This window comes from Ambystoma mexicanum, chromosome 7q (genome assembly GCF_040938575.1).
Source record: "Ambystoma mexicanum isolate Mex_15411 chromosome 7q, UKY_AmexF1_1, whole genome shotgun sequence".
Lineage (NCBI taxonomy): Eukaryota > Metazoa > Chordata > Amphibia > Caudata > Ambystomatidae > Ambystoma > Ambystoma mexicanum.
In genome coordinates, this window is record NC_090941.1 from 1,023,257,255 (window position 1) to 1,023,285,100 (window position 27,846).

A 27,846-nucleotide genomic window follows, 5' to 3' on the forward strand; every position below is an offset into this window, starting at 1 on the left:
AGATGGTGATGGGTTGAAGGTATAGCAGTAAAAAGATGTCTTCGCACCATTTGACCCACCTGTGAGTCAGTCTCAGAATGTGTATCTGAGCGTAATGTTGTGTAAAAGTGTGTATGGAACTCCAGTAGCTGCCTTGAAAATGGCATCTAAAGGTAAATTTGCAATAAAAAATGAAGTAGGCCCTGTGCCTTGAGTCAAGTGAGGTCCGGGAGGAAAAGGAAAGATTCTCTTTGAAAGAGAACAACATGTGTATGCATTTAACAATCCATTTTGAAATGGCGGACTTAGAGACAGGATCCCTTCTCTTCCAGTGGCAATAAGAATTGATCCCTTTTCCATAGTGGTTTTGTTTTTATTGAGGTAATACATAACCACTCTCCTTACATCCAGTGTATGGAGGCTTCTCTCTGATGAATATGTGGGATTTTGGAAAAGGCTGGAAGTTTAAAAGACTGATTGACATGGAACTTTGAGACTAACTTTGGAGAGAAACGTGGATGTGTGCGCAAAACCACTTTGTCCTTGTGAATGGTAACGCATGGGTCTTGAACGAGAGAGCCTGTAGTTCCCTTGCCCTCCTTATAGAGGTAATGGCCATGAGAACAAGCAGTCTTATTATAGGTGACACTTAAGGCTGGTTTTATGCATTGGCTCAAAAGGAGGGCACATACGTTTAGTAAGGATCACATTCAAGTGATGTTGGATTTGAAATTGGAAGGTGCAATCTTTTGACCCCGCCCATAAAACACATTTTGCTTTATAGGCGCACTCTAAATACACAATAAATAAAATAAAGGCTTTAATGACAGGGACTTTCCACCAAGACACTTTACTTTGAGAGGTGGTGTAAGCAGAAAAGCAGCTAGATGCACCCTCAGTGAATTAACGACTAGTACTGAATCTAAGAGGGAAAGTAAGCATAGAACAATGCGAGAGGATGTGCATTCAATAGGATTGATGGTGCGTGAGCTATACCAAATGACAAAGCGTTTCCATTTATTGAAATAGCAGCGTCTGGTATTAGGTTTACATGCCTCCTTAAGAATGTCCATACATCTTTGAGGCAGATTCAAATGTCCAACCTCTATGACTTCAGGAGCCAAGACGCTAAATTCAGTGTCTGAGGACAAGGATGTAGTGTTTATCCCGGATGCTGGGACAGCATGTAAGCGCATGGTAATTTGACTGGAAGACAAAGACATTCTCATTAGGTGTGAGAACCAGATTTGATAGGCCTACAGTGGAGCTATTAGGATAAGTTTGACTTGTTTCTGGTGTATTTTGTGGACTATTTTGTTGAGGAGAGGAGTCTGGGTGGGCTGGGGGGGAGGTGGAAGGGGGAGTGTAGGCAAATCTTCCTGACCAATTCATCCACAGGGCGTTCCCATTGAACTTGTCTGGAGATACCTAGAGGCGAAGTCTGGGAATTGCATGTTCTCCAGTGCTAAAAATAGACCAATTTGTGGATGACCCCAGGCTGAAATGACGCTGCGTAAAATGTCTGTGTGCAACTCCCATTCATGTTCTACGGGAAGCTGAACGTTTCTGCTGAGCACATCTGCTAGAAGATTGTGTTCCCCTGGAACATGTTGGGAGAGGAGGAACATGTGTTTTAAGTGCCAAATTACATATGTTCTGGGCTAGTTCGGACAGACCAGGAAAGTGTGCACTGCCTCTTTTTTTAAATATGAAACATGGCTGTTGTGCTGTCTGTCAGGACTGACAACACTGCTAGAAGCTCTAAAAAGGTTGATGTGCTTTTTTAGGAGTGACTGAGTCCACATGCCATGTGCTGTATGGTGGAGATAATGTGCTCCCCACCCTGATGGGGAAGAGTCTAAGGGCAAGAGTGGCTTCTACTGCTGGTGTGGTGAATGATTTCCCCTTTAGGTTTTCCCTTGACCATGAGAGACTGAGACAACCACAAGATCGTCCCACTGACCGCTTGCTTGAGACCAATATCTTGCAGGTCACTCTTGCATCAGAAGCATCTGCAGGCATGGGGTGAAGCACTAGGTAGATGCAGGAAGCCATCATTCCGAGCAGGAGCACATGCTTGCGTACAGTTATCTGACGACCAGCTATATATTGTGGAACTTGGAGTAGCATGTTTTGGGATGTCTTGTTGGAGGGGAAGACAAGACTGTCTTCTGTCGGAATTAAAGCTCCAAGAAATTGTTTCATTTCATTGGGCACTAGGTTTGATTTTGATTTTTTCTTATTGATGGAGAATCCTAGATAAAACAGTAGGTTGATGGTTTCTTGGGTGCTTGGACATGCTTGAGGTGCGTCACCTTTAATTAGCCAGTCGTCCAGATGAGGATACACTGGAAAGGAACATCTGCGAAGGTGGGCCTGCACCACGGCTAGAATTTTGGTAAATACCATTTGCGCCGAGGCTATGCCGAAAGGAAGTACTTTGAATTCATAGTGGATATCGCCCACTTTAAACCCTAGGAATTTCCTGTGCGCTGGCAACATTGAAATATTAAAGTATGCATCTTTCATATCTAGTGTAACCATATAATCCCCCCTGCTTGAGAAGAGGGATTACTTCCTGCCGAGTCGTCATCCTGAATTTTTGTGGCTTGACATACTCGTTTGCAGGACGCAGATCTAATAAACGCAGCATGGTGAAGTCCTTTTTGGGTACAAGGAAATACACTGAATGTATACCATCATTAACCTCTAGAACAGGGACTACACTTGTAAGATGAGCTGATGTTCCTGTGACATCCTTCTGGTTCTTGGCAGGTGGTAACAAGGTGATTGTAGAAATTCTACTTCGTAACCGTTTGCTGCGGTAGTCACCACCCACTGATCTAAGGTTTTTTTTCCCCCATGTGTGGGTGAAGGATGTAATTCGACCTCCTACTGGAGATGCATGGGATGGAACCCTGATGGGAGAGTCATTTACTGGTGGGCTACAGTAGCCTCCGGAAGCTGCACTCCTACATCTGCCTTTGCCTCTCCTGAACCCTCTCTGTTGTGAGGTTTGGAAAGGAGACTGAGCACCTTGTGTGGATTACAAGGGAGAAGAACTTGAGGAGAAACCTGATTGAGTGGGTCTTGAGAAGGCTTGAGAATGGAACGAAAGGAGCAGCAGGTGTTGAACATTCTGCATTTAACATATGGCCTATTCGACATTTGTCTTATGCTTTTTCGAAGTATCATGTTCCATTTTGGCTGTCTCTAAAGCCTCATCTACAGCCTTTCCAAATAAGACTGATTCTTGGAAAGGTTCATTGATTAGAGTGGCTTGTGTTTCTGGTTTAAATACAGAATTACGAAGCCACGAATGTCTCTTTAACAAAGTAACTTCTGCAATGATTCTACCCGCTGTCTCTGCAGAGTCAAGGGGTATTCTTTAAAATATGTGTAATTTGTCTACTACGATGAGTGATGACCCTATCGGATTCCTTTCCCGGCGGTGACCTCTCCTCATGTGGCTGCTACCCGATCCTGACCCTGGATGCGACTTTATGAGGTAGGATCACATGGAGGGAGACAACCTCCAGGAGAATATCATGGCATCATCGGATGAGGCATGGTATCCCCCCCTCTTTTGAAGATACCCCATCGCCTACATAATGCCTTAATGGCATTCTGTTGCACTACCCCTCATCCACTTAGAGAGGATGCTGAAGACCTAATAAGAGCTGTATGTGAGTCGTCAAAATCAGACATGCCCTCTAGAATTAAAGAGAACACCTTCTCAGTTGTTTCTAACGTGTCATCCAAAGCTGACTTGCCTGTAAAGAACAATTATCCAGACTTTTCCTGGAAAACAAAAAGAATGGACTTCAATTCCAGAAAACTGAAGATGAACAGAGTAATGAAAATCGACCAGGGCCAGGAACACAGGCTGCGCTCTAGTTGTTGCAAGCGCATACCTGTGACCAGGAGATTTAAACAAGTGGAGCGGCTGACTGAGGGGCGCTGCTGGAGGGAGAAAGCTGCATCTCTCAGTGAGATCTGAAAGACCATGCCATGGAACTGACTGGCTCATGAAGCAGTAAAGAAAGCAAAGCAGACTGACAAGAAACATGCAGGAACGCCAGAAGCCAACAGAGGGCTCCTGGGCGTTTCCACATGTTTGGAGGCAGCCTTTGCCTTAAAGGAGCCTGAAGATACAAAGCAGAAGAGCCCAGCAGGTGCCGCGAGAGGCAGATAAGCCAAGAAACTGATGCGGCAACCGAGAGGGAAACGCTCAATGACTTACCGGCTTGCAGAGGGAGAAGTACAATATGCCAGCCAGCGCTGGTGAATCCACCTGAGGGAAGCAGGGATGCCATGGCATATTGGCAGACATGCCAAAACCAAATGAATATTAACGAGGAAGAATATGACAGAGAAAAAGCAAAAGAGGATTTCTTTCGAAGAAAGAATGGAAGAGAGACTTGCGAGTTTGTGAGTGTATGCAATACACATGTGAAAGAAATCCTTGCAGGACAATATACCAGGCAGATATAATATCAGGAAAAGTAAGAGACTATCCAGTTTGGAGGCGTGCTCAGAGCCCACATGAGTAAAGCCCTGGCAGGGAAGTATACCCGGCAAATTATAGGTATAAGAAAAATAACTATATGTGAAAGCCCTGGCAGAAGAGTATACCAGGCATTTGCAAGTGTGTGTTTAAAAGAAAGCTCTGGTAGGGAAGAACACCGGGCAAGGTCAATTTTAACATTGTATAGGAAGTGGATGACTTAAAGAGGTCCTGAGAAAGACGCATCAGGATTAGTAAAAAGGCAATGCAGATCATTTCTAACAAGACAGACAGAGACCCAAGTGGTTATCTAGATCAGTTGTATCATTCATTAAGAGAAACCCTACAAACTGATATGTTTTAATAAAGCACCAATGGAAGAGAAATCCAAAGGAAGGGAACCACCCTCTGGCACAAAGAACTCTATCCTGTTGGAAGTTTTGTGTTGGGGTTATGCATTTTCCTTTTTGAACATGTATGAACCAGTCAAGGACAAAGACATTACCCTTTTCACTTTAGAATTTAGTTTGTTAGAATGTGAGGGCTAATATAGTACTTTGGATACAGGATGGTTTTGCTTTGGACATTCTGACGCTGGCAGACCCTTAGTTTTGGTTTCAGGTAGGGAAACACCTACTCCTGGGACAGGGAAGCATTTCCCCATCCGGTCTCATTTTAATAAAAGCCTTTGACCAAAACCATGACTCCCTTGTGTCCGAGTCTCACTCCTGGCTCCTCACACTACCCTCTTTCACAGCATTATCGCTTGCCAAAAGAGTGGTGTTATTAGCAATGTGTGTGGAGTAGGCAGCTGAGGCAGTGACTTTTCCCTAAAGCATAAAGCATCTTGCACTCCTTATCTGGAGGTGCCTCCGTATTAGATAAGGGTACACCAGCAGTGTTTCTAGTGGTAGTTACTACTAAGGAGACGGGTGTCGCATGCACATACAGAGGGTCAGTTGGTGTCGGTTTAAACATTTTCTCTACCCAAGGGTTAACCGTGCGTGTGATAGATGGATAGATGCTGCAAGTAGGGAAGGTGCAATTCTCATCTTAGTTGAATTTAATAAGGGAATAGACTTTCTTAAGCATGCTATTAAAGATAAGTTGATCATCTATGGGAGGTGTGTCACCGGGCTGATCTACAGTATCATTGCCCCCAAATATAATGTCTGATTCATCCAAAGTACTGCGAGAGGGAGTAGCTGGCCAAGCATCTTTATCAGTGTCCCCTTGTAATGTACATTGATCCTCATCACCTTGGTCCTGGTGGTAATATAGATTTATCCTGGTCGTCCTGAAATATGTTGGAACTATCTCCAGTATTAATAATAAAAGGATGTAAAGGAGATTGGTGAAGCCTGGGAGAATTGGGAAGGGAAGTGGTTCACCCTCTTATAGAAGTGTTTTTTGTTTAATTGGGTTATTTTCCAAAAAGGTGAAAAACTCAGACACCTTGTCTATTGTTAGTTCATATCCATCCTTAGTCCACGTGCCTGTCCTTGGGGTTTCAGGAAGGGCAAAACAATGCCCTCTGCGTCAACAGCTCTTTTGAGAAGCAAGTATTTGGACAATGTCTCAGTGTCCTTTGTATACTCAGAGGAAGTCGCTGGTGTAGCAACAGGAGACTTCGAAGTGTGTGTAGGTAGCTCTTGTGTTTTTGTATTTTCTTCCCCATGTTTGGACTAAGGATGATGTTTCGACAGCTGTTTTGAAGGATCGGAGTGGACGGGGGTTTATGTGTGGCAACGTGCATTTCCTTTGTTTTAGAGCCATGCACTGCGCGTTAGTGCAAAAGCGTAGAGTGCTTCGAATGCCTGTCAAAGGTTAGCTTGGGGTTGTGTGCTTATGTGATATTGGGGAGAAAGTTCTTTTCTGTGCCAATTCTCTTTAACCCTAGAGACCCGCAGCTCTTTTTGGTGGACTCAGGGCTTTTAAATTTTTACTCCTGAACGAGTGGCACCTTTTTCTCACTCACTCATGTGTTTTCCTGAATATGATTTTCTGTGTTCCTTACTGTTTTATGGAGACTGGTAAACTCCATAGGCATCTGCTTTTGCATAGTGCGTAGTGACACACAGCACCTTTTGTGCAGTGCCACTGAGAAGTCGCTTGGGCTTCTCTTAATGTTTAACTACATTTTCTTGAGTGAACTACTGTTCACAAGAATAGTAAGATGACCACTGTCTTACTTACCTTTACTTTATGGGTCCAGCACACACCACCCTATGTAGAGTGCTCGGGGGTTAAATAGTAATTCCTTTAACCCATTCCTCATGTAACATTTTGTTACAATAACTCACTTGAATGGCTGGTGGCAGTGGGTTCTTTTGTTTAAAACCAAGTGACATGTATCCGCAGGCTGATCTCTCAGTTGCAGTGTTGCACCCAAGGGTGACCATTTTCCCAAAATAGCCCCCGTTTTCTTTTTTCGCCATTTCTTGTTAGTTAGTTTCTTCTGGGCTTTTACTCTGTTTGGATCAGGTTTGAGTCCTTTGTGTAGTTTGCCTTTGGCGGGGTTCAGCCCTGAAGACCGAATAGGCTTCAGTGTGTCTGGAAAGGCAGGAAGTGAGGGAGGGTCCCGAAACTTCCCTGTCTGTCCTTTGACCCTAGGAGGGCCTGAGTGAAAGCAGTTCCAATCGTGATTGACAGACTAGGGCTGCGATTGAATGGGAACTGGCATAAAAAGCAAGGTTTTGGGGACTAAAAGCAGAGTCGACCACTGGAGGACAACATCCGAAACAGAAGACGATAGAAGATGCTAGCAGCACCCTCCTGGACCGCAAAGTGCCCTGTGAAGCCCTGCAGTTGTGCTGACCCGTTTTTGAAGCAAAAGGGAAGACCCGTAAAGGACAACTTCCTCACTTAGGCCGATGGGACCAACTAGCATCAAGACAAACTATTTTGGCACAGCCCCCGACTTGCTGCGACTTTCCAAGGCTGCAGAATCCCAACACCCATGGTACCTCGACCACTTGGGAGTGCATTGTCTTCCAAAGTCTGAATCCGACCAGATCTTCACAGTTGGACTGCAATAATTCATACCAAACACGTGAATGCATGTGTGTGTCTATGTCGTCTGATGGCTTCCCCGTAGCAGAGCCTCCGGCTTGTTTAGTAGGTCTGGGAACAGACACACGGGAGTCTAAGGACTCCTCCGCAGTATGTTTTCAGCATCCGAAATGGAGCTGTAGCCGTCAAGCTCTTCCTCAACTGAGGCAACTGCACTGGTGGGAGAATGGGATTCGGACTGCATGGCCTTTCTTTACGCGATTAAGCATACAGAGTTTGCAGGACTTGCACCGCTTGTTAGGGAACATTCTCAGAAATGTGCCACCTTAGAGACCCCCAGCAACTTTGCTGGATTTTGAGGACTTGACATTTTTAACCTGGAGAGAGTGTGACCCTTTTTTCCCACTCTCTCATGTACTTTAGTGTGAATTTTACCTCTGTGTTTCTTTTGGTTATGGAGTCTGACAAACTCCATAGGCATCATCTTTTACATTGTCACACTGCACCTTCAGTGCAGTGGCACAGGGAAGTCTTTCAGATTTCCGCAAAGATTTAAATACCTTCTCTGGGATAAACTACTGTTTCCAAGAGCAGTTAAGTGAAATTGACTTTACTTACCATTGTAACTTTCTAGACCCAGCTCACACTATCTTACAATAGAGTGCTGGAGGGGTTACTTAGTCTCCCCTGTGCCTAGATCCTCATGTAACATTTTTACCCTTTCCTCACTGAACGGCTGGTGGCAGTGGTTTCGTTTGAACTACCATGGTGTGTCTTTACCGCGGGCTGCGTTCGCGGTTCCAGTAAAGCAACCGCGGGAGCCATCTTTTTCAAAATGGCACAGAGCCATCTTTGAAAATATGACCCTTAGTAGTCGTTTTTCACCAGTTCTTTGTGGAAAGGTCCTTCTAGAGATTTTCTCTGCGCGCCAAACCAGGTTTGGTCTCTTTGTTAATTTCACGTTTGGCGGGATTCAGGAGTAAATCCCGCCTCTTGCTCCAGAGTGTCTGGGGTAGGCAGGAAGTTAGGGAGGTGCCCGAAACTCCCTGTACTTAGTCTCCTAGGAGACCCAAATGCACTCTGTGGTGATTGGCTAGTTGACTGTCCGGCAAGGACAGCCAGCCAGCTGGGTGAGTGACAGCTAAACTGGAATGAATGGGAGAGAACTGAATAAAAGGCGAGTCTTTTGGCTTGGAAGACAAAGTCGACCACTGGACAAAGGAACTGAAGAAGAACTTGAGGACGCTTGCTGCAACTCCTGGACCGTTGGTTTGCTCGGTGAAGCTCTGCTGAAGTCCCGAAACACCAGGTTTGAATCGACGACTTCTCCCTTTGAGTTGGTGGGACCAATCAACTTCAGGTAAGCCACCTGGACATTCATCTCAGAGCTGGTTGAATTTCCACAGAGTTGCTGCTGGAAACCGTACAGCCCGGGAGAGGAACACCAGATTGTGTGCGTTGCTTTTAAGCTGGCCTACAGCTTTTGGAAGATCCTCTGGACTCCCAAGAAGCAGGCCTGCCCAAGCCTGAGCCCCCTCAACAGAGTGCGGGACCGCAGAAGCAAGGAAAGCCCACCTCAACAGCCAGGAAACGCTTTGTTGCTATTTGCGGTAGACGCGAGGAGCTGAAATGCGAAACAGCCACTGAAAGTGAAGTTTGCCGGATGCTAGTTTTGACTGTCCCAGTGCATTGCAGGAGTCCCCCGACGTCCTCCCTCTTGTCCTCACGACTGAGGCCCAGGGATAGTGAGATCTGCACAGGAACAGTGGTCATCAGCTGCATCTTTTCTTCATTTCTAAGGTACTGTAAAACAAGTCTAAGAGAACTTACCTCTTGCTGTAGAAGTGCGTGTAACTTCTACAACTCACAAATCTAATCAGCCTGTGGCCATAAATTTGATTCTTCTTTTCATCAAAGACTCCTAAGAACTTGTGCAAAGGCTTTTCCATTTAATTACCAGAAGTGCTTCATCCTATCCAAGACGTTTGCCCATTGACTTTGGCTTAGCCTATTGAATTGTATGACTCTTCTAAGAGGATCTAAAAGTGTTTTGCCCTGCTTAAGAAATGTGTGATCTCTTGTGTTCTAATAACCTTTGCCTTTTACCAACATTTAAGAGTATTTTGAATGCCAACAGTAAGATATTAATGTCACCAGCACCCTAGTTATTGAAGTCACCTGTGGGTGTAGGTTGTGTCTGTGGGCCATCCCAAAGGGGTCTTTTCTGATTCAGAAACTCAGAGTGTACAGTATTGAAGTGTATTTGTGTGTTACCATTATCCTGCTCCCTTCTGAAGAAGGCTTTATAACTGACTGATAAATACATTATTAATTGTTTATGCAAGAAACCTGGAGTGTAAGAATTTATTTGAATACCTGTAACTGTGAATCTTTGTGTAACTCCACTACTGCTCAAATTTCCCCTCTTCAGATAAGCCTGGCTGCTGAACACGCTACCAAAACTGTGTAGTACAAGCTTACACCAAAGGTTGGGTTGCCTATACCTGTAGTCAGAGTTGTTTGTAGTGTTCCCAGAGGGTACTGCATACAAACTTTGCCTAACACCGCTGTTCCAAGTGATTGGGTGGAAGGCAATGATTACACACTCAGTGTGAATCTTTCCAAGGACATTTTTTATTACAGGAAGTATAGCATCTAAAGGGCGCCCTTTGCGTGATTATGTCGAAATGTAACAGCAGCCAAACAAACAATAGTGGAACGGGAAGCGAAAAGAGGCAAACTATAAGAAAGGATGTTAATGTCAACCCCCCACCCCCTGATCTTCCTACAACAAATGTCTGAAGCCCGGTGGAGACCGCAGTCAGCCGTCAAGAAGACAAAGTCCAGTAATCATCAAGTAGTTGATGAACCGCTCGTCGAAACGACCGTTGAGATAACGATAATATAATACTAATAATTTTAACCAGCAATATATATATATATATATATATATATCTAGTAGCAATGCTACGACAGCCGCTTGAAGTGGTCGACCACTATGGCAGAAGAAAACAATCTGAGGGACCTTGATGCGTGAAGGATCATAGGTACAGTACACGTCACACAGTGGCACCATTGGCAAATTCTCACCTAGGCTCTGATAACACCTTAATGCTGTCCACTTGGCTGGTCTAATACATCAATCACAGCTAGCCCAGAATATGGCAGTGAGACTGGTCAATGCTGCAGGTAAAAGTGATCACATTTCTCTAAGAGAAAATGACTCTGTTGGATTTCGGGCCAGGGAACTTCATTGGATGCCTCTTGCGGTAATCTCTTTTTGGACTTTCCCCACTGTAAAAGCTCAGTGCTTATCCTGCATTCTATAAACACAGGCCTTGTAAATTCCCAGGATGGTGAAACAGGGTTTCCAAGTTCAAGTGTATACTCTGTGGAATAGTCCCCACCCCCCCATCTCGAACTATGGCTAGAATCCAACCATAAAACTTTCAGAAATTGCTTAAATGATACCCTTTTGTTGTAGTTTAGGCTTTGAGGTCTTCTCCAATGCCATCCTCCCAAGCCCACTGGCTGTCCATCAAGTCTATTTATCTAGCGCCTCAAGGATGTATGCTTGGCAAGAAGGCACCACACATATTGGTCAGATACCATCTAGGTTCCGGGTAGCCATGAGCCAAAGGAGGATAGACCAAGCGCTCCAAACATTGGAAGGGACATCCTAATACTTTAAAGTGACGACCAATGATTTTCAACAGATGAGAATGAAGTGATCAGAGCAAGAGGTCATGAGACAAGAGACATGTGGAGGATGAAACAAATAGAACAAACATTTTACTTACCCTTAACTATAGTTCTTCAGTAATGTATAATACACAGATTCAACTGCTTCAACTATACTCCCAGTCATCTGGCTGGGAATTCCCAGCCTGACAACAACCTATTCAAAGCACTTGAATCTTTCAAAGAGCCAATGTTGAACACATATGTATTTGTATAAAGGGGAGTACATGTATGGAGAAGCCTCCCCACCATAGGATACCTAAATACCCAATTTTACATTTCTAAAAAGGAGAATACATCACTATGTTGCTGGTATTGATGGTGATGGGTATGGATATGTAATGGCCGCAGTGGTGCAGACAGTAGGGCAAGATGGGCACAATGGTACAGAGCACAAGGCAAGATGGAAAGGTTACAATGATAGAGAGAGTAGGGCGAGAGGTCCTCTTGATCGAATTCTAAGCTTGCTATGCACTCAAGCTGAAGTCGCTGTAGTTATTGTGTCTATCACATTGCAAGTTATTGGTACCATCACTGCCCAGACATTTGCTCTTCTTCTCTGGATGGTGTCTCATCTCCTCAGACACTCTGATGTTAGATGCATAAGTGGATTACCCTGAACATCAGTTACATTAAATGTAAAGGAGGGAACCTGGAAGAGCTAATAACACAAGTCATAACTAGTGTGACACATGGTATTGTTGTAATGCATTTGCATATTTACACCTGTTTTGCTCACTGTTTGGAGGAACACGCATAACAAAAAGGGTAAGAAAATAGAAAGAATTCAATTGGTGGGGATACCATGGGTTTACCCACCCGCCCCCGCACCCATTTGTAAAGAAAACACACATAAAACGATGCAAATGCATAAAGATGTACACACACAGATGTAAAGATATGAAACCTTTCTAAAAATGATTACTGGAAGAATATTTGCACATATTGGTTGGGATAAGAAGTGGATTGCGAGTTACAACACACAAACACTGACTCATGGGTGGCTTAGGCAGAGCGCTTAAGAAATCTGCATTTAACAGTGGGCAGCCATCATTTTGTCCCACCCTGCACGTCAGGCCCCCCACTTCATCATGCTTCTTGTGGATGACAGAGGATTTTGCAGTTCAGGGGTGTGTCCCTGAGCGACAATTCCCATGTACGGTTTGATCATTTGAGCCATGAACCAGACCCGGCACACCAAGCGGCTTCTAGCAAGAAGAAGTGATTTCAGGGTGCCTGACTTGGGGTGGCTTAGACAGATCAGATTGATACAGTTGGGGGTTGAGAGCACAGTAGGGGGAGGCACAGTGCAGGCCAGCTTGCCAAGTGCTATCAACCCATCAGTGGGTGCATACCCAGACTCCACTTCCCGATTACACAGCGGTAGAATGAGAATGGAGGATGTAAGAAGGTGAGACAAGATATAACCAAAGTGTGGGAGACACAAAAGCCAGGAGAAAACTAGAGAACGTGTATTAAGTCAGACAGGGGGATGTGGGCATGAGTGTTACAAATAAATTGATGAGGCAATCAGGTAAAGTGACCGGAGGTAATCTGAGAGAGCATGAAGAAGCAACCAGAATGAGTTACACAGAAGGCAACGGAAAGTGGGAAAAAACCAGAGGCAATCATAAAGAAAGTGATACCCTCTGGAATCAGGATGAAGTGAGAAACAGGACGAAAACTAGAATCAAAGATCGGAAGCGGAAAGAGACAGGATGCAAACAAAAAAATAACGAGGCAACTGCAATGAAAGGTAGACAATTGGTAGTTTGGGTGAGAGAGAGTGGTAGTCCAAGGGTCCGAGATCTAGAGGTGGAGAGAGTTGGCAAGCAAGTGTCTTAACTATTAGATCAATTTTATCCTAAGGAATGGTGTTTAGTAGCCTCACATTAAGCGATATCCCTCTTTTTTTGACAGCCGTATAAAGAAGGTTTGAGTGTTTGCTGAGGATGGGTATCCATGCCCCCGACATCTTAGAGAATCCATAAATCTAGACATGTATATAGGCAGGCCTTTATCTCCACATTAAGCTTTTGAGAGGAAAGGTTTAGGTTAAGAGCAAAGTCAATGCAAATTGGCCAGACTGCAGTCGCAGCACAATATCGAACATGCTGCATAATCTATCATCTGATGCTCAATCTGTACGTTTTGTCCACTCAAAAAGTTCATCCTAGATTAAAAATGAAGAAAATGCTGTTTGAGATATGCTAATTAAATTGCTGACAATTGGCAGGCGGTATTAATCTACTTTTCCTCCATCAACAGCTTCCTTCCGACTGTAAAATGGAGAGAATCCCCCTTGAGATTGCTGGTCTGTGTGCCCCAGTGATGTGTGGCAGACAGTGATAATAGCAGGGTGTTAGGATCTCTCAAGTGGCACACTGGCTTCAGTACAAAAGCAAAGAAAAAACAAAACTGTAGATACAGTCACAAAAGAATGCCCAGAATAATTAATTGGTTGCAATGCAAAGGGGGAATCGGGTGCAACCAGGAGTTGGACCTGCATCTGGAATTTGGGCACTGCTCTCACTGACATATCTGTTACTTCGATAAAAAGAATCTTTTGTTTAAAGCAATTATATTACATGCCACAAAAGTAGCTTTTCTGAGACGCATCATTGTGAGACACAATTTACCCATATTTTGGCACTGCCTCGTCATTTTAGTGGTGCATGCTATGCGTCATGCAGAAGGAGGTCGAACTACCCAATCACATCTTCACTATGGCACAGGAATGTATAAAACACACAGATAGGATAGACTCAGTCAGATGTGGCTAATTTGTATTACAAGGTTCTGCTGAACGTCTGGATGGTTCAACGCTCGAAGAGCAAATGCTTTGAAATGTTGGTGTACGGCTAGACTCTTGGATGCTACTTGATGTTTTAACACCACACTTACCATATTCTCCACTCTTGCTTCAGAATCCTCCCATACTAGACCCAGAATAGGCGAATGTGCAAAAATGACTAACCGGCTCAGAGAAGCATCCTCCTTGAGTGTGGCGGGACATGGCGCTGGTGGTCGACCGACAGTGTGGGCGTTTGCCTTCTCAGGTTCATCAAACATCTTTGCAAGCTGGCATGGGGCGCTCTCCACAGAGGCGTGCTTACGACCCACCGATCTAATGGAGAAGAACAGAGGCTAAGAAGGTTGCAATTGGCATACGATGTCCAGGCTGAGAAATGCAATAATGTGTGACAACTTTCACTTCCACTACATACTTTCCAACTTGCACAAAAGTGGAAAACTCAATGGAATGTTTCTATAAGGCAGTCTTCGGGGAACCAGAAGAGATTACAAGATAGGTGTTACTGTATTTAAACCAAAAAAAAAACAAGAAAAAAAAACAGGAGTGCAAACAAGGTGCACAAGCGGGCAGACAGCTGCCATGGAAACATGCAATGCAGGAGTGAGGATCACTCATGATGCTTAGGTTGAAGACCTGGATCTGGGTAACTCTTCTTCCACATGGACCTCTGGAAAGCTATGTGTAGTTTGGAGTAGAATAGCGAGCAGTAAGTAAAGTTACAGAGGCTACTGGGAATTGTAACCTACCCATAAGAGATCTGAGGCCCACTTCAGCATCAGCCCTTTACAAAACATATGCAGAAATGTTTTAAGAATTGGTAATGGGACTGCCGTGTAGCTGTCTTGCAAATGTCCATGTTTTTTTGTTCTTGTTGCAAACAAGCGCTTGGAAATCTGGAAACGGTGATCTCTTTGACAGACTATTAAATTTGGCAGTAAGAGAATTATTGCCAAGAAAACGCTCACCTCTGTAAAAGGAGTACGTGGCTATCCGGGCACTGCCTTGGAATTAACAGTTTGGAGATCAGTATACAGGCATAGTCATACTGGGGAGGGGATCTCCCTTTCTGTAGTACAGCATATAAAGAATTATCAAGGGTCCTCTGGCCTCTATAACGCCACCTTCAGGAGGTTCAAGGGGATCACACGTTAGGACAGTAAAGGAAACCTGTAGCTGTCCAGATGTTTTGGCCAATGTCTCCCATGCACTCATCATCGATTATCAACTAGGGATAATCAAAGTTAAAGGCTAAACCAGTTGCCTACCCCTCGCTCTAGTGTATCCAATGCAAAAGTGCCAAGTTATTTGAGGCAGCGCTGTGATGAAGAATTACTTTGCATATTCTTTTGCAAACAATCATTGTTGAAGGATTCAAACAAGGTCAAGGGAGTGGTCCGGACAGTTCCATTAACAAACAACAGCAAACATGAGGCTGGAACCAGCACACACTACAAACTCCACACTGCTTCAACACAGATAATGAAAGTAGTTGGAAGGCTGAATACCAGCCTTCCAAGACTCACTCAAACCTATTACCTATTAAAAAAGACAGGTGTGTTGACAATGACATAACCCTCCCCCCCCCACCCACCCACATACACCACACAGAGCTCCCTAAAGGTCAGCTGTGCCATCTTAAGGAATAAGTTACTTACCTGTAATTTCTGTTCTCCAGCCTTGGTATCTTTCATGGAATCACATGCTCTTGGAATAAGCTTATACAGCAGTACATACACAACCAATGGGCAGAGGTCTAGTTCAACAGAAGCAATCAACTCACCTCTGGAAAACTCAACGTATGCGAACAGGTTGCGAAGCACTGCCTGGCTGTTAGGACAGTTTTTCTGAAGTCCAACTAAGGGCTTAGTAAAACCATTCAACTGAGACAGTAGAAGACTCCATTCTTAGTACAAGGCTATTCCACCTGAGTATAGGGTGGCATAGACAGAGCAGCCAGGCTCATCTTAAGGGGGCGAGAGTGGGCTGTAGAATCAGTACAATTAAATCGTAAACCACATTTGGTCCAAAGAAACACTGAAACACTATGTATTGTAAAAATAAATGGTGTATTTAAATACAAGTATGCCCAGATAAACCTTGGGGGAAAATATGTGCCATCACATTATATATAACCACAATTATGAAAACACAACACCATGCTTTAAAGTACACAGACCAAAGCATAGACCTGATTTAACAAACTAACAGTATTTCTAGGTAAGTCAGACCTCATCGAATACATTATATATGGTTTTATAAAGGTAGCGGGCGCCCCTCTCTCGCAAGAACAGACATGATAACCTGTTCAGTGGTTATTAACCACTTGAGAGTTCGCAGCCACTGCTTTTACTCACTGTGCCTTTCACAGATGGGAAATATCCATTTGCATATCAGTCTTTGTCCTGCCCAGGGGCAGTCCAGCACCGAAATACAATGGCAATTCCAATCTGAAAGAGAGTACCACCAGCAACCCCATACACGTGTTTCACCCTTGTTGGGGATCATCAGTGAGGTGAAGCTGATGCCTCTCTAAGCACAGTGAGAGGGAGACCACGTCTGGTTGCCCCCAGGAGACCTAGGGTTACCAATCCCAGGTTCCTTAACAAATAGTTTTATAAAGGTAGCGGGCGCCCCTCTCTCGCAAGAACAGACATGATAACCTGTTCAGTGGTTATTAACCACTTGAGAGTTCGCAGCCACTGCTTTTACTCACTGTGCCTTTCACAGATGGGAAATATCCATTTGCATATCAGTCTTTGTCCTGCCCAGGGGCAGTCCAGCACCGAAATACAATGGCAATTCCAATCTGAACGAGAGTACCACCAGCAACCCCATACACGTGTTTCACCCTTGTTGGGGATCATCAGTGAGGTGAAGCTGATGCCTCTCTAAGCACAGTGAGAGGGAGACCACGTCTGATTGCCCCCAGGAGACCTAGGGTTACCAATCCCAGGTTCCTTAACAAATAGTTTTATAAAGGTAGCGGGCGCCCCTCTCTCGCAAGAACAGATATGATAACCTGTTCAGTGGTTATTAACCACTTGAGAGTTTGCAGCCACTGCTTTTACTCACTGTGCCTTTCACAGATGGGAAATATCCATTTGCATATCAGTCTTTGTCCTGCCCAGGGGCAGTCCAGCACCGAAATACAATGGGCAGGACAAAGACTGATATGCATAGGTCTCCTGGGGGCAACCAGACGTGGTCTCCCTCTCACTGTGCTTAGAGAGGCATCAGCTTCACCTCACTGATGATCCCCAACAAGGGTGAAACACGTGTATGGGGTTGCTGGTGGTACTCTCGTTCAGGTTGGAATTGCCATTGCATTTCGGTGCTGGACTGCCCCAGGGCAGGACAAAGACTGATATGCAAATGGATATTTCCCATCTGTGAAAGGCACAGTGAGTAAAAGCAGTGGCTGCGAACTCTCAAGTGGTTAATAACCACTGAACAGGTTATCAGGCCTTGTTCTGTCGAGAGAGGGGCGCCTGCTAACTTTGCAAACTAAATTTCAAGGAACCTGGGATTGGTAACCCTAGGTCTCCTGGGGGCAACCAGACGTGGTCTCCCTCTCACTGTGCTTAGAGAGGCATCAGCTTCACCTCACTGATGATCCCCAACAAGGGTGAAACACGTGTATGGGGTTGCTGGTGGTACTCTCGTTCAGGTTGGAATTGCCATTGCATTTCGGTGCTGGACTGCCCCTGGGCAGGACAAAGACGGATATGCAAATGGATATTTCCCATCTGTGAAAGGCACAGTGAGTAAAAGCAGTGGCTGCGAACTCTCAAGTGGTTAATAACCACTGAACAGGTTATCAGGCCTTGTTCTGTCGGGAGAGGGGCGCCTGCTAACTTTGCAAACTAAATTTCAAGGAACCTGGGATTGGTAACCCTAGGTCTCCTGGGGGCAACCAGACGTGGTCTCCCTCTCACTGTGCTTAGAGAGGCATCAGCTTCACCTCACTGATGATCCCCAACAAGGGTGAAACACGTGTATGGGGTTGCTGGTGGTACTCTCGTTCAGGTTGGAATTGCCATTGAATTTCGGGGCTGGACTGCCCCTGGGCAGGACAAAGACTGATATGCAAATGGATATTTCCCATCTGTGAAAGGCACAGTGAGTAAAAGCAGTGGCTGCGAACTCTCAAGTGGTTAATAACCACTGAACAGGTTATCAGGCCTTGTTCTGTCGAGAGAGGGGCGCCTGCTAACTTTGCAAACTACATTATATATGGGTGACACCTTTTCTTGGGGAGTAAAACCATAAGTTACTTTCAGATTACTTTACATAATTCAAGGGTAGTAGACCTTGTCAGTTATGCAGTGACACTCAAAAAGCAAATCACATAGTAAAACACCTACCGTAATAGCATTTCTGATGATTGTATCTGCTTAGATTCACATGCTGTGCATGTGGTCCGACATCCAGTGGTAACAGCAGAGTATTGCATCTTGTCTTTCGGGGACCGAAAGGGGACGTCGGCATAGGTGTGTCTGTAACACTATCCCTATCATGACGTGTAGTGTACCCAAAATCCCTCACACGCCGAGGTCCCTCCGATTGTATTTTTTCTGCTATGAGGGAGCACGAGGCTATAGTGAGTGAGCACAAAGTAGTAAGGCGTCTATGTTCCTTCCACCCCGAGCGGGGAGGTAGGGAGGGCGCATGTGAATCTAATCAGATACAATCATCAGAAATGCTTTTACGGTAAGTAATGCATGTTTTCTGATGCTTGTTAATCTGCTTAGAATCACATGCTGTGCATAGACTAGCAAGCAGTACCCGGAGTTGGAGGTGGGTTGTGAGAAGGAACAGTAGAGAAAAGATCTCAGTACTGCTTGTCCCACCTGAGAATCAGACCTAGAATGAGTGTCTAGGCAATAGTGTTTTGTAAAGGTTTGTACAGAACTCCAAGTTGCCGCTTTGCAAATGGACTCAAGGGGAACATTTGAAATGAATGCTATGGATGCCCCAGTGTCCAGAGTAGAATGTGCTCTAGGCTTGAAGGGCAGTTCTCTCTTAGCCAAAGTGTAACATAGTGTGATGCATTTAACAATCCACCTTGAGATAGCGGATTTAGAGACAGGATTCCTTTCTCTACCAGCTGCCACTGAAACGAAAAATTGGTTTGTTTTCCTCAGTGGTTTAGTTCTTTCCACGTAGAACATGACTGCCCTCTGCACATCGAGTGTGCGTAGGCTTCTTTCGCCCATGCTAGTGGGATTCTGGTAGGTAGTTCAATCGATTGGTTCACATGGAACTTCGAGATGAATTTAGGCGCAAATCTGGGGTGAGTGCGCAGAACTACCTTATTCCTGTGGACTAAAACAAAAGGGTCTAGAACAGAAAGTGCCTGTTGTTCGCTAATCCTTGTAATAGAAGTGATAGCCACTAGGAAGGCCGCCTTATAAGTCAGGTCTTTTAGACTTGCTTTATGCATTGACTCAAAGGGAGATCCCATGAGCCTGGCCAAAACCACATTTAGATCCCATCCAGGAGCTGGGTGAGAAATGGGAGGATAAATCCTCTTAATCCCTTTCATAAATGCCTAAATCACTGGTATCTTCCATCACAGCACCTTTTTGTTGTGATGTGGTGTAGGCTGACAGAGCAGCCAGATGAACCTTTAGGGAATTGAAGACCAACCCAGTTTCTAACAGATGGGTTAGGTACAGCACAATGTGTGTGGGTGAGCAATCGATGGGATTGACACCCTTGGAATTACACCAGATGACAAAACGTTTCCATTTGCTGGCATAGCAAGAACGTGTTTTAGGTTTTCTAGCTTCTCTGAGTATGTCCATGCACCTCTGAAGGAGCTGTAGGTGTCCAAACTCTATGACCTCAGGAGCCAAGCTGCTAAATTCAGAGTTTGTGGGCATGGGTGTAGGGTCGCCCCCCTGTCCTGAGACAACATATTGTATGGGCAGGGTAGTTTTACTGGTGGGGAGAGGGACATTTCCATTAGATGAGCGAAACAGGGTTGGCGTGCCCACATGGGGGCCACCAGTATCATGGTAACTGGTTCCTGGTGCATTGTGTGCACTATCTTGTTGGGAAAGGGAATCGGGGGGGAAAAGCGTAGACAAATTTCCTTGACCATTTTATCCAAAGACCGTTCCCCTTGAAGCATTTCTGGGGGTACCTAGAAGCATAGTCTTGGCATTGGACGTTCTCCTCAGTTGCGAACAGTTCGATCTCTGGGAAGCCCCATTCTGCGAAGACGTTGGACACAATGTCTGTGTGCAGACGCCATTCGTATTTTACGGGCAGAGGAAAATCTCAGCTGAGCACGTCTGCCAGAAGATTGAGTTCTCCTGGAACATGTTGGGACAACAGAAACATCTTGTGTCCGAGAGCCCATATCCAAATGTTTTGGGACAGCTTGGATAGCCCTGGAGAGTGAGTGCCCCCTGTTTGTTCAGGTAATACATGGCTGTAGTGCTGTTTGTTAGAATCAGCACCGTCTTCCCTTGTAGTTGCATCTGAAAGGCCTTTAATGCCTTGAACACCACAAATAGCTTCAGTAAATGTATATGGTTGTACGCTACTTGTGGGGACCACGCTCCATGTGCTGTCTGCTGAAGCAGGTGAGCCCCCCCACCGCGTGAGAGATGAGTCTGTCGTGAGAGCAGCTTCCACTGCAGGGGTGGTGAAGGGTTTCCCCCTTCAAGAGGTTTTACCTTGACCACCACTGCAGAGAGAACGAGGGCTGGCAAGACTACTACCAGATCTTCCCATTGTCCGCTGGCCTGACACCACTGGCTGTTGAGCCACTCTTGCATGGGACGCATGCGCAGCCGCGTGTGGGGAACCAAGTATATGCACAACGCCATCATTCCTAGCAAACACATGGCTTTGCACACCGTCAACTCCCGACTGGCTACATATTAAGGAATCTGAAAAAGCATGTTCTGAACCCTCTCTTTGGAGGGGAAGACAAGGCCGTCTTTCGTCCGGATTAGAGCTCCCAGAAATTGTTTTATTTGACAGGGGACTAGACTGGATTTCTTCTCGTTGATAGAGAACCCCAGACTGAACAGAAGGTCTACGGTCTTTTGGGTGTTAAAAAAACATGTGTTGTACGAGTCCCCTGTTATGAACCAGTCGTCGAGGTAAGGGTAAACCGGGACGGATAACCTGCGCAGGGGTGCTGCAGCTACTGCCAGGACCTTCGTAAACACCCTTGGCGCCAAGGCGATGCAGAAGGGGAGTACCTTGAATTGGTAATGCCTGTCCTCCATCACGAACCTTAGATATTTCCAGTGCGCTGGCAACATTAAAATATGAAAGTATGCATCTTTCATGTCCAATGTTGCCATGTAGTCCCCCTGTTTCAACAGGGGGATCACCTCTTGTAGCACTACCATGCAAAACCTTTGAGGTTTTATGAACTTGTTCGCTGGGCGCATGTCTAGTACCGGACGCATGGTGAGGTCCTTTTTGGGTACAAGGAAGTACACTGAATAAATATCCTCGTTTACCTGAAGAATAGGGATGGCTTCTATGGCGTCCTTTCCCAGCAGCGCTTCCACCTCTTGATTCAGGATCTCCAGATGGTCCGGTGAAAGGCGCTGTGAGCCCGATGGTCTGAATTGTGGAGGTCGGGCGAATTCCACGCAGTACCCGTGGGCGACCGTCGTTATGACCCACTGGTCTGAAGTTATCACCTCCCATGCCGTGAGGAAAGATGTTAAGCGCCCCCCCACCGGGGTGACATGGGAGGGGTCCTGATTCTGATGGTCATTTCTGACCGGATGCTGCGTCTCCTCTAGGATTGGGGCCTCTACCTCTGGCTTTGCCACGTCGCTGACCCCTTGGTGAGTAGTATGCAGGGCTTCCTGATGTTTGTCAAGCATTAAAGTTTCCCGTGCCATAGTTGTTCTGACTTGCACGGGACTGCCCTCGAAAGTACCGCCGAGAATTACTTCCTCTCTGGGGGGAAGGTCTTTGAGTAATTTGTTGCAGGGACTTAAGAGTCTCATGCTCTTATTTGGCTGTTTCAAGGGCCTCATCGACAACCTTTCCGAAGAGGTTAGCTTCTTCAATTGGTTTATTGATGAGAGAGGCCTGTGTTTCAGGCTTAAACCCTGAGGTACAAAGCCAAATGTGCCTTTTAATTAAGGTTCCTTGGGCCAGAGACCTGCCTGCTGTTTCAGCCATGTCCAGAGTGTTCTTTATTACATTCTGGTTCACTTGCCTGCCTTCTACCACAATAGTGTGAAGCTTGGACCTGATGGGCTCTGGGTCCTCTTCGAGACCTTCCTGTACTAGGTTCCATTGAGCGTCAGCATAACTCGCCAGTAGCATAGTGTTATTCGCTATGCACGTGGTATATGCAGCGGCCGAGGTAACCCATTTAACTAGGCATATAACCTCTTGAATTCTCAATCTGGAGGCGCCTCCCCCTTAGCAAGGGGTACTTCTGCTCCTTTCCGGGTGGTAGTTACTACCAGGGAATCAGGGGTGGCGTGCCCTTTAATGTATTGATGTTCTGAAGGAGCTGGCCGAAATAACTTTTCTACTCTTGGGTTCACTATCCGGGTTTAATTTAATAGAATTAAGAAGGGGTATGGCCTGGCTAAGAATATCTTCTACAAAGTCCTGCTCAGCCACTGCCTCTTGAGTAGAGATTTGAAAATGCTCAGCTGCCTTCTTTAACATGGTATTGAAGGCCATTTGGTCGTCTACAGGCAAGGCCTGGCGAGCCGGGATGGACAGAGGGGAATCCAGGCACAATACATCAGTGTCCTGATGTTGTTGGGGGAGAGTCCATGGGTCCGTCCCCACTTGCTGGGTTTATTCCCAATTGTCTGTGGTATCCGCCTGGTCCTCATTGTAATTCACTGTAAATGTCCTGATAAGTATACATCTGGACGATGTCTTCATGACGGACAGGGACAGAGGGCTGATCTTCTTGGAAATGTGAAGCAGATTGAAGATTAGGTTCTCCACAAAATCTTTTCGGGGAAGGATGTTCAGAAAAACTGATAATTTTTTCAAGATGGTCCATATACCCTCCAAATTTCTCCCTTGTCCATTTAGAGGACCCAGAAGGGCCTACGGGTGGAAAAGCGTCATCTTCCGCCCTTTGGCACCGAAAATTGTCTCTCAGGGTGTTGAAAAGAGGCTTGCATCAGGAACATCAGAATGGCCGCCGGAAAGCATAATGCCTGCTAAAAATCACCCAGAAGTGCGCAGGAAAACCTGAAAAATAGGCCTCCAATCCATGTTGCCTACATCTGCGGTAACACAGGAGACCACTGCCAAAACATTTGGCTGCCCACAGAGGAAAATGAAACTACTTGAAAAAGTAGTGCTGCATTGCAAGAGAAACACAGAGCTGCTTGAAAATCATGGTTCCCAAACCTTACAAAAGATCCAACCTCCTTGTTGGGTGTTAAACATCACTTTACTTCAAGAATCCACCCAAGTACAATATCAGCAGAAGTACATTTATCAGAAGAAAATCCACATTTAAAGATGCTTGCTTGGAAAAATATGTTAAAAATGGGCGCAGTACCGCCGCTCGCCTGTGTCAGACGCTAGCGATTACTTAACCTGTTTTTTAAGCTCGTACATTAAAATCAAAGTGTGGGGAAAGAAGAGACTTGCCATCAAATGCAATATAGGTTGCCACTATTTAACTCGCCACTATTTAATTTCTATGTTGAAAAAGACTGGAATTGAAGATATGTTTTCTTGTTTTTAAATTTGTAACTTTCATTTTCACAAAGAACAATGTCACAATTTACTGTAAGGTAACCTGATTCAGCTAAACTTCAAAGAGGTTTCCCCCACTGAGGAACACACCACCCTTCTCCTTCCCACCAAAAGGACAGGAATTCTCATTTGGATGCTAATGAGAGGAGGAGGGGATTTGCTCTGCTGCTCTGGTAAAGAGACAATGGGCTTCTTGAACTGAAAGGAAATGCTAATTTGGGGAGTCAACAGAAACCAGCCCAGGCACGAACAAGCTCATGTTACTCTCTGGCTCGGCCAAGCCTTGGAGGCGAGGAGAGGCGGGGCGAGACTGAAATGTGGACTTGGAACTGAAGACACTAAGTTTGAGAAAAAAACGTATAGGAAATTGTGCCGAACTGGTAAAAATATGGAATTTAGGGGTTATTAAAATGAAAATGTCGCTCACAGTTTAAAACTACTCTGGAATCTGTGCAATATTCAGAGACTGAACCACAAAAGTGTTGATATTGTAGCTATTGTGATTATGGTAGGAATATGAAAATTCACAGGAGGATGCCCAGATTTTATGTGCATGTATCTGGAAAAATCTGTAGAGATCTCACACTGGGTAACCAACCAAAAGCGCGAAAAACTCATTTGTGAACCGAAACTCTTAGGAAGATGAGATTTTGATGGATGCCTGCCTTATTTAATCTGTAATGTAAATGAACAAGTTACTCTCTTACCTGGTAACGTTCTTTCGATGGGATGGTCCGATGACGTATTCCATATCTATGACAGTAATCACCACAGCTGTGCTGCTTTGGAAAATCTTCCGGCGTCTGCGTCCTGCGTCGATACGGCGTCCTCGAGGGCCTCCGTTGAGCCGACGTCACCGGATGTTATAAGTAGGACGCACGACGCCCGTAGCCTCAGTTGTAGTTTTTTCCCCAGAACGTGTGGCACCAAACCACTGCCATTATGACCACAGAAAGCCTTGCGGAAACGTAAGCTGCAATCGCATAAGAAATTCTGTAGCGGGGCAGGTAGGGAGGGAGCGATATGGAATACGTCATCAGACCATCCCATCGAAGGAACGTTACCAGGTAAGAGTAACTTGTTCTTCGAAGGGATTGGGTCCTCCGACCAGATGAACTGCCAAGATCGAAACTTCCTGCTGGATGGCCCAGAATCCGAGCTGCATTGCCTCCCTGCACAGAGGAAGTGACCCTGCCCCCCCCTTTTTGTTGGGGTAGTGCATTGCCACTGTGTTGTCCGACAGAATCAGGACATTCTTCCCTCGCACAGTCGGCAGAAAAGCCTTCAGGGTAAGCCTGACGGCCCGCAGCTCCAACAGATTGATATGGAGTCTGGACTCCGACGGAGACCAACGACCGCTGACTGTCAACTCGTTGGCATGAGCCCCCCATCCTGTGAGGGATGCGTCCATCATGATCGTCACCTCCGGCCAGGGCAGCCAAAATGGAGCCCCCCTCATCAGATAGCCTTCGACGGCCCATCACAGAAGGTCCTGGGTGACCGAGGGCGGCACCTGTATGGGGTCCGACATCTTGCCGGAGGACTGTGACCACTGGAGCTTGAGGGCCCATTGTAGAGATCTCATCCGCAACCTGGCCTCTGGCACCAGAAGAATGCAGCATGCCATGAGGCCGAGCAACCTCAAGAACTCGAACGCCGGGAGAGTCTGGGCAAGTTGAAACTTGTGCACCATCTGCTGAATGTGGAGAGCCCTCACCTGGGGAGGGAAACACTGCCCCAGGGATGTGTCGAGCACTGCTCTTATGTACCGGAGCCGCTGTGTTGGCGTCAAGTGGGACTTCAAGTTTAAGGAGAAGCCCAGCTTGTGAAGGGAGTGGCAGGTGACGAACAGATGATCCAGGACCTGCTCGGGTGAGCCCGCCCTGATCAACCAATCGTCCAGGTAGCGGTAGACGTGAATCCCCCCTTTCCTGAGATACGCTGCCACCACCACCATGAGCTTGGTGAAGACCCTCGGGCGGAGGTCAATCTGAACGGCAGGACCCGAAAACTGAAAGTGCGAGTCGCTAACTGCGAACCTCAGGTATTTCTTGAGCTTTGGATGGATCGGGACATGAAAATAAGCGTCCTTGAGGTTGAGAGACACCAACCAGTCCTGAAGTTGAAGGGCCTGGAGGACTTGAGAAAGGGTAACCATCTTGAACTTGTCCTTCCTGAGGAGTTTGTTCAAACCGCGCAAGTCCATGATGCATTTCAATCCCCCGTCTTTCTTCGAAATCAAAAAATAAGGGGAATACCATCCCTTGTTCCTCTCCGCTACAGGCACCAGTTCTATGGTGCCTTTCTCCAGCAGGGATTGAATTTCCTGCGCAAGGAGCGGATCCAGAGTCTTAAAAGAGAGATTCCCTGGATTGTCATGAGGCCTCTGCCGGAAAGGAAGACAGTAGCCGTGGGCTATGATCTCCAGAACCCACACATCTGAAGTAATGGCACGCCACTCTACAAGATGCTGCGCCAGCCTTCCCTCAACCGGTGAACCATGGGACATGGCCTCATGACTGAGCTGAAGCAGCTGCGGCAGTGCCTGAGGGCAAAGAGGCAACTGCCCGAGCGGCCTTGGCACCTCAAGTACCCTGTTTTCCACCTCTAGCACTCCTACGGTGGCCCCTTTGACTAGCAGCTCCTCTCCATTTACTAAAGGACGAGTAATATCGAAAGGAACCTCCCCTCCATTGTTGTCCACTAGGACGAAAAGGCGGAGGTTGGCGAACTGTAGCGCTCAACGACTTTGCTGCAGCTTTGGAGGTCTGCAACCTCTCAAGGCTCTTGTCAGCCTTGCTGCCATAAAGATGTTCACCATCAAAGGGCATGTTGAGGAGCCAAGCTTGCACATCAGGAGCAAACCCCGATTTCCGTAACCACGCAAACCTGCATTATTATGGTGCTCGCCGCCATGGACCGGCTGACGCAATCAACCATGTCCAGACCCGACTGAACGGACTCACACATCCTGCACGATAGCAAGAAAACCATCCCGTTCCTCCCCTTCGGGAATATGATCAGCCGCTAAGGGGATACAGTTCCACAGAGTGTGCGGCGTGAAACGAGACAAGGCACAAACGGAGTTGGCAGCCTGAAGCGCCATACCCCCAGAAGAAAACACCTGTTGTCCCTATCAGGAGGGATGGTAGGGTACGATGCCTGCTTTGCGGGGGCTGTAGCCGCCTGCACCACCAAACTCTCCGGAGTGGGGTGCATGGTCAAGGAGCAGGGGTCGCCACTGGCTGGGCGATATTTCTTCGGCAAGGACTTGCTCACTGCCGGGAGACTCTCCGGAGAAGTCCAAGTCGCAGCCACCCTTCTCTGCAAGGCCATATGGAATGGCAGTACCGGGTCAGTTGGTGGACCTTGGTCGAGGATATCAGTCAGATCATCCTGCTGAAAATCCCCAGGGGGGCAGACCACCCCAGGTAATCCGTGACCCTCGACATCAGGCGCCGGTAAGAGGAGTCGGCATGCGAGCCAGGCTCAGGCCTACCAAACTCCACCTCCGCAGAGGTGTCCAGCCCACTGGTGTCGTGCAACGACTGGTGCAGGTCCTCAAGTTGGCTATGACCAGAAAGGAGGCCATCAGGAACTTCTGCAGGACCCTCACCTTCCTCAGACCCTTCATCCACCTCAGAAATATAATCCAAAGGCTGGAAAGAGGGTACAGAAAAAGGAACAAAGACATGTTTAGCCTTGGCCAGAGCCTTTCTGGGGGGTTCCACCATGCGACGGGGTACCCCCGACAAAGCCGCCTCGAATCGGCATCGACATCGACGCTGACAGCTTCGGCGGCGTCGACACAGGCCTCGAGGGCGGAGCCCCGAGCATGTCTCTCGACAGCCTGGGTGCCGATGGCTTTGACGACTTTCTCAGAGGCAGAGCCTCTAGAGAGTCTGTCGACTACCTCGGCGCCGCCGGCGTTGATGTCTTCTTCGAAGATTTCACAGGTTCTCGTGGTCTCGAGGGCGTCAAGGACTGGGACCTGGAACGGGCATGCCTAGAGCGACCATCCTTGTCCGACTGGGACCTCGAAGGCGCCCGGTGGTCGTGACGACTG

At 46.5% G+C, this 27,846-nt stretch overlaps 1 protein-coding gene across 2 annotated transcripts in view; it reads right to left on the bottom strand.

Annotated features, from left to right (window-relative positions):
- INPPL1 (inositol polyphosphate phosphatase like 1) overlaps positions 1-27,846 on the bottom strand; it is a 1,017,870-nt gene that overhangs the window by 101,791 nt on the left and 888,233 nt on the right. For both annotated transcript variants that reach the window (XM_069640289.1, XM_069640290.1), the window contains one exon: positions 14,217-14,366. In XM_069640289.1, the coding sequence (XP_069496390.1) occupies positions 14,217-14,366 (150 nt within the window). The remainder of the gene's footprint in view (positions 1-14,216; positions 14,367-27,846) is intronic.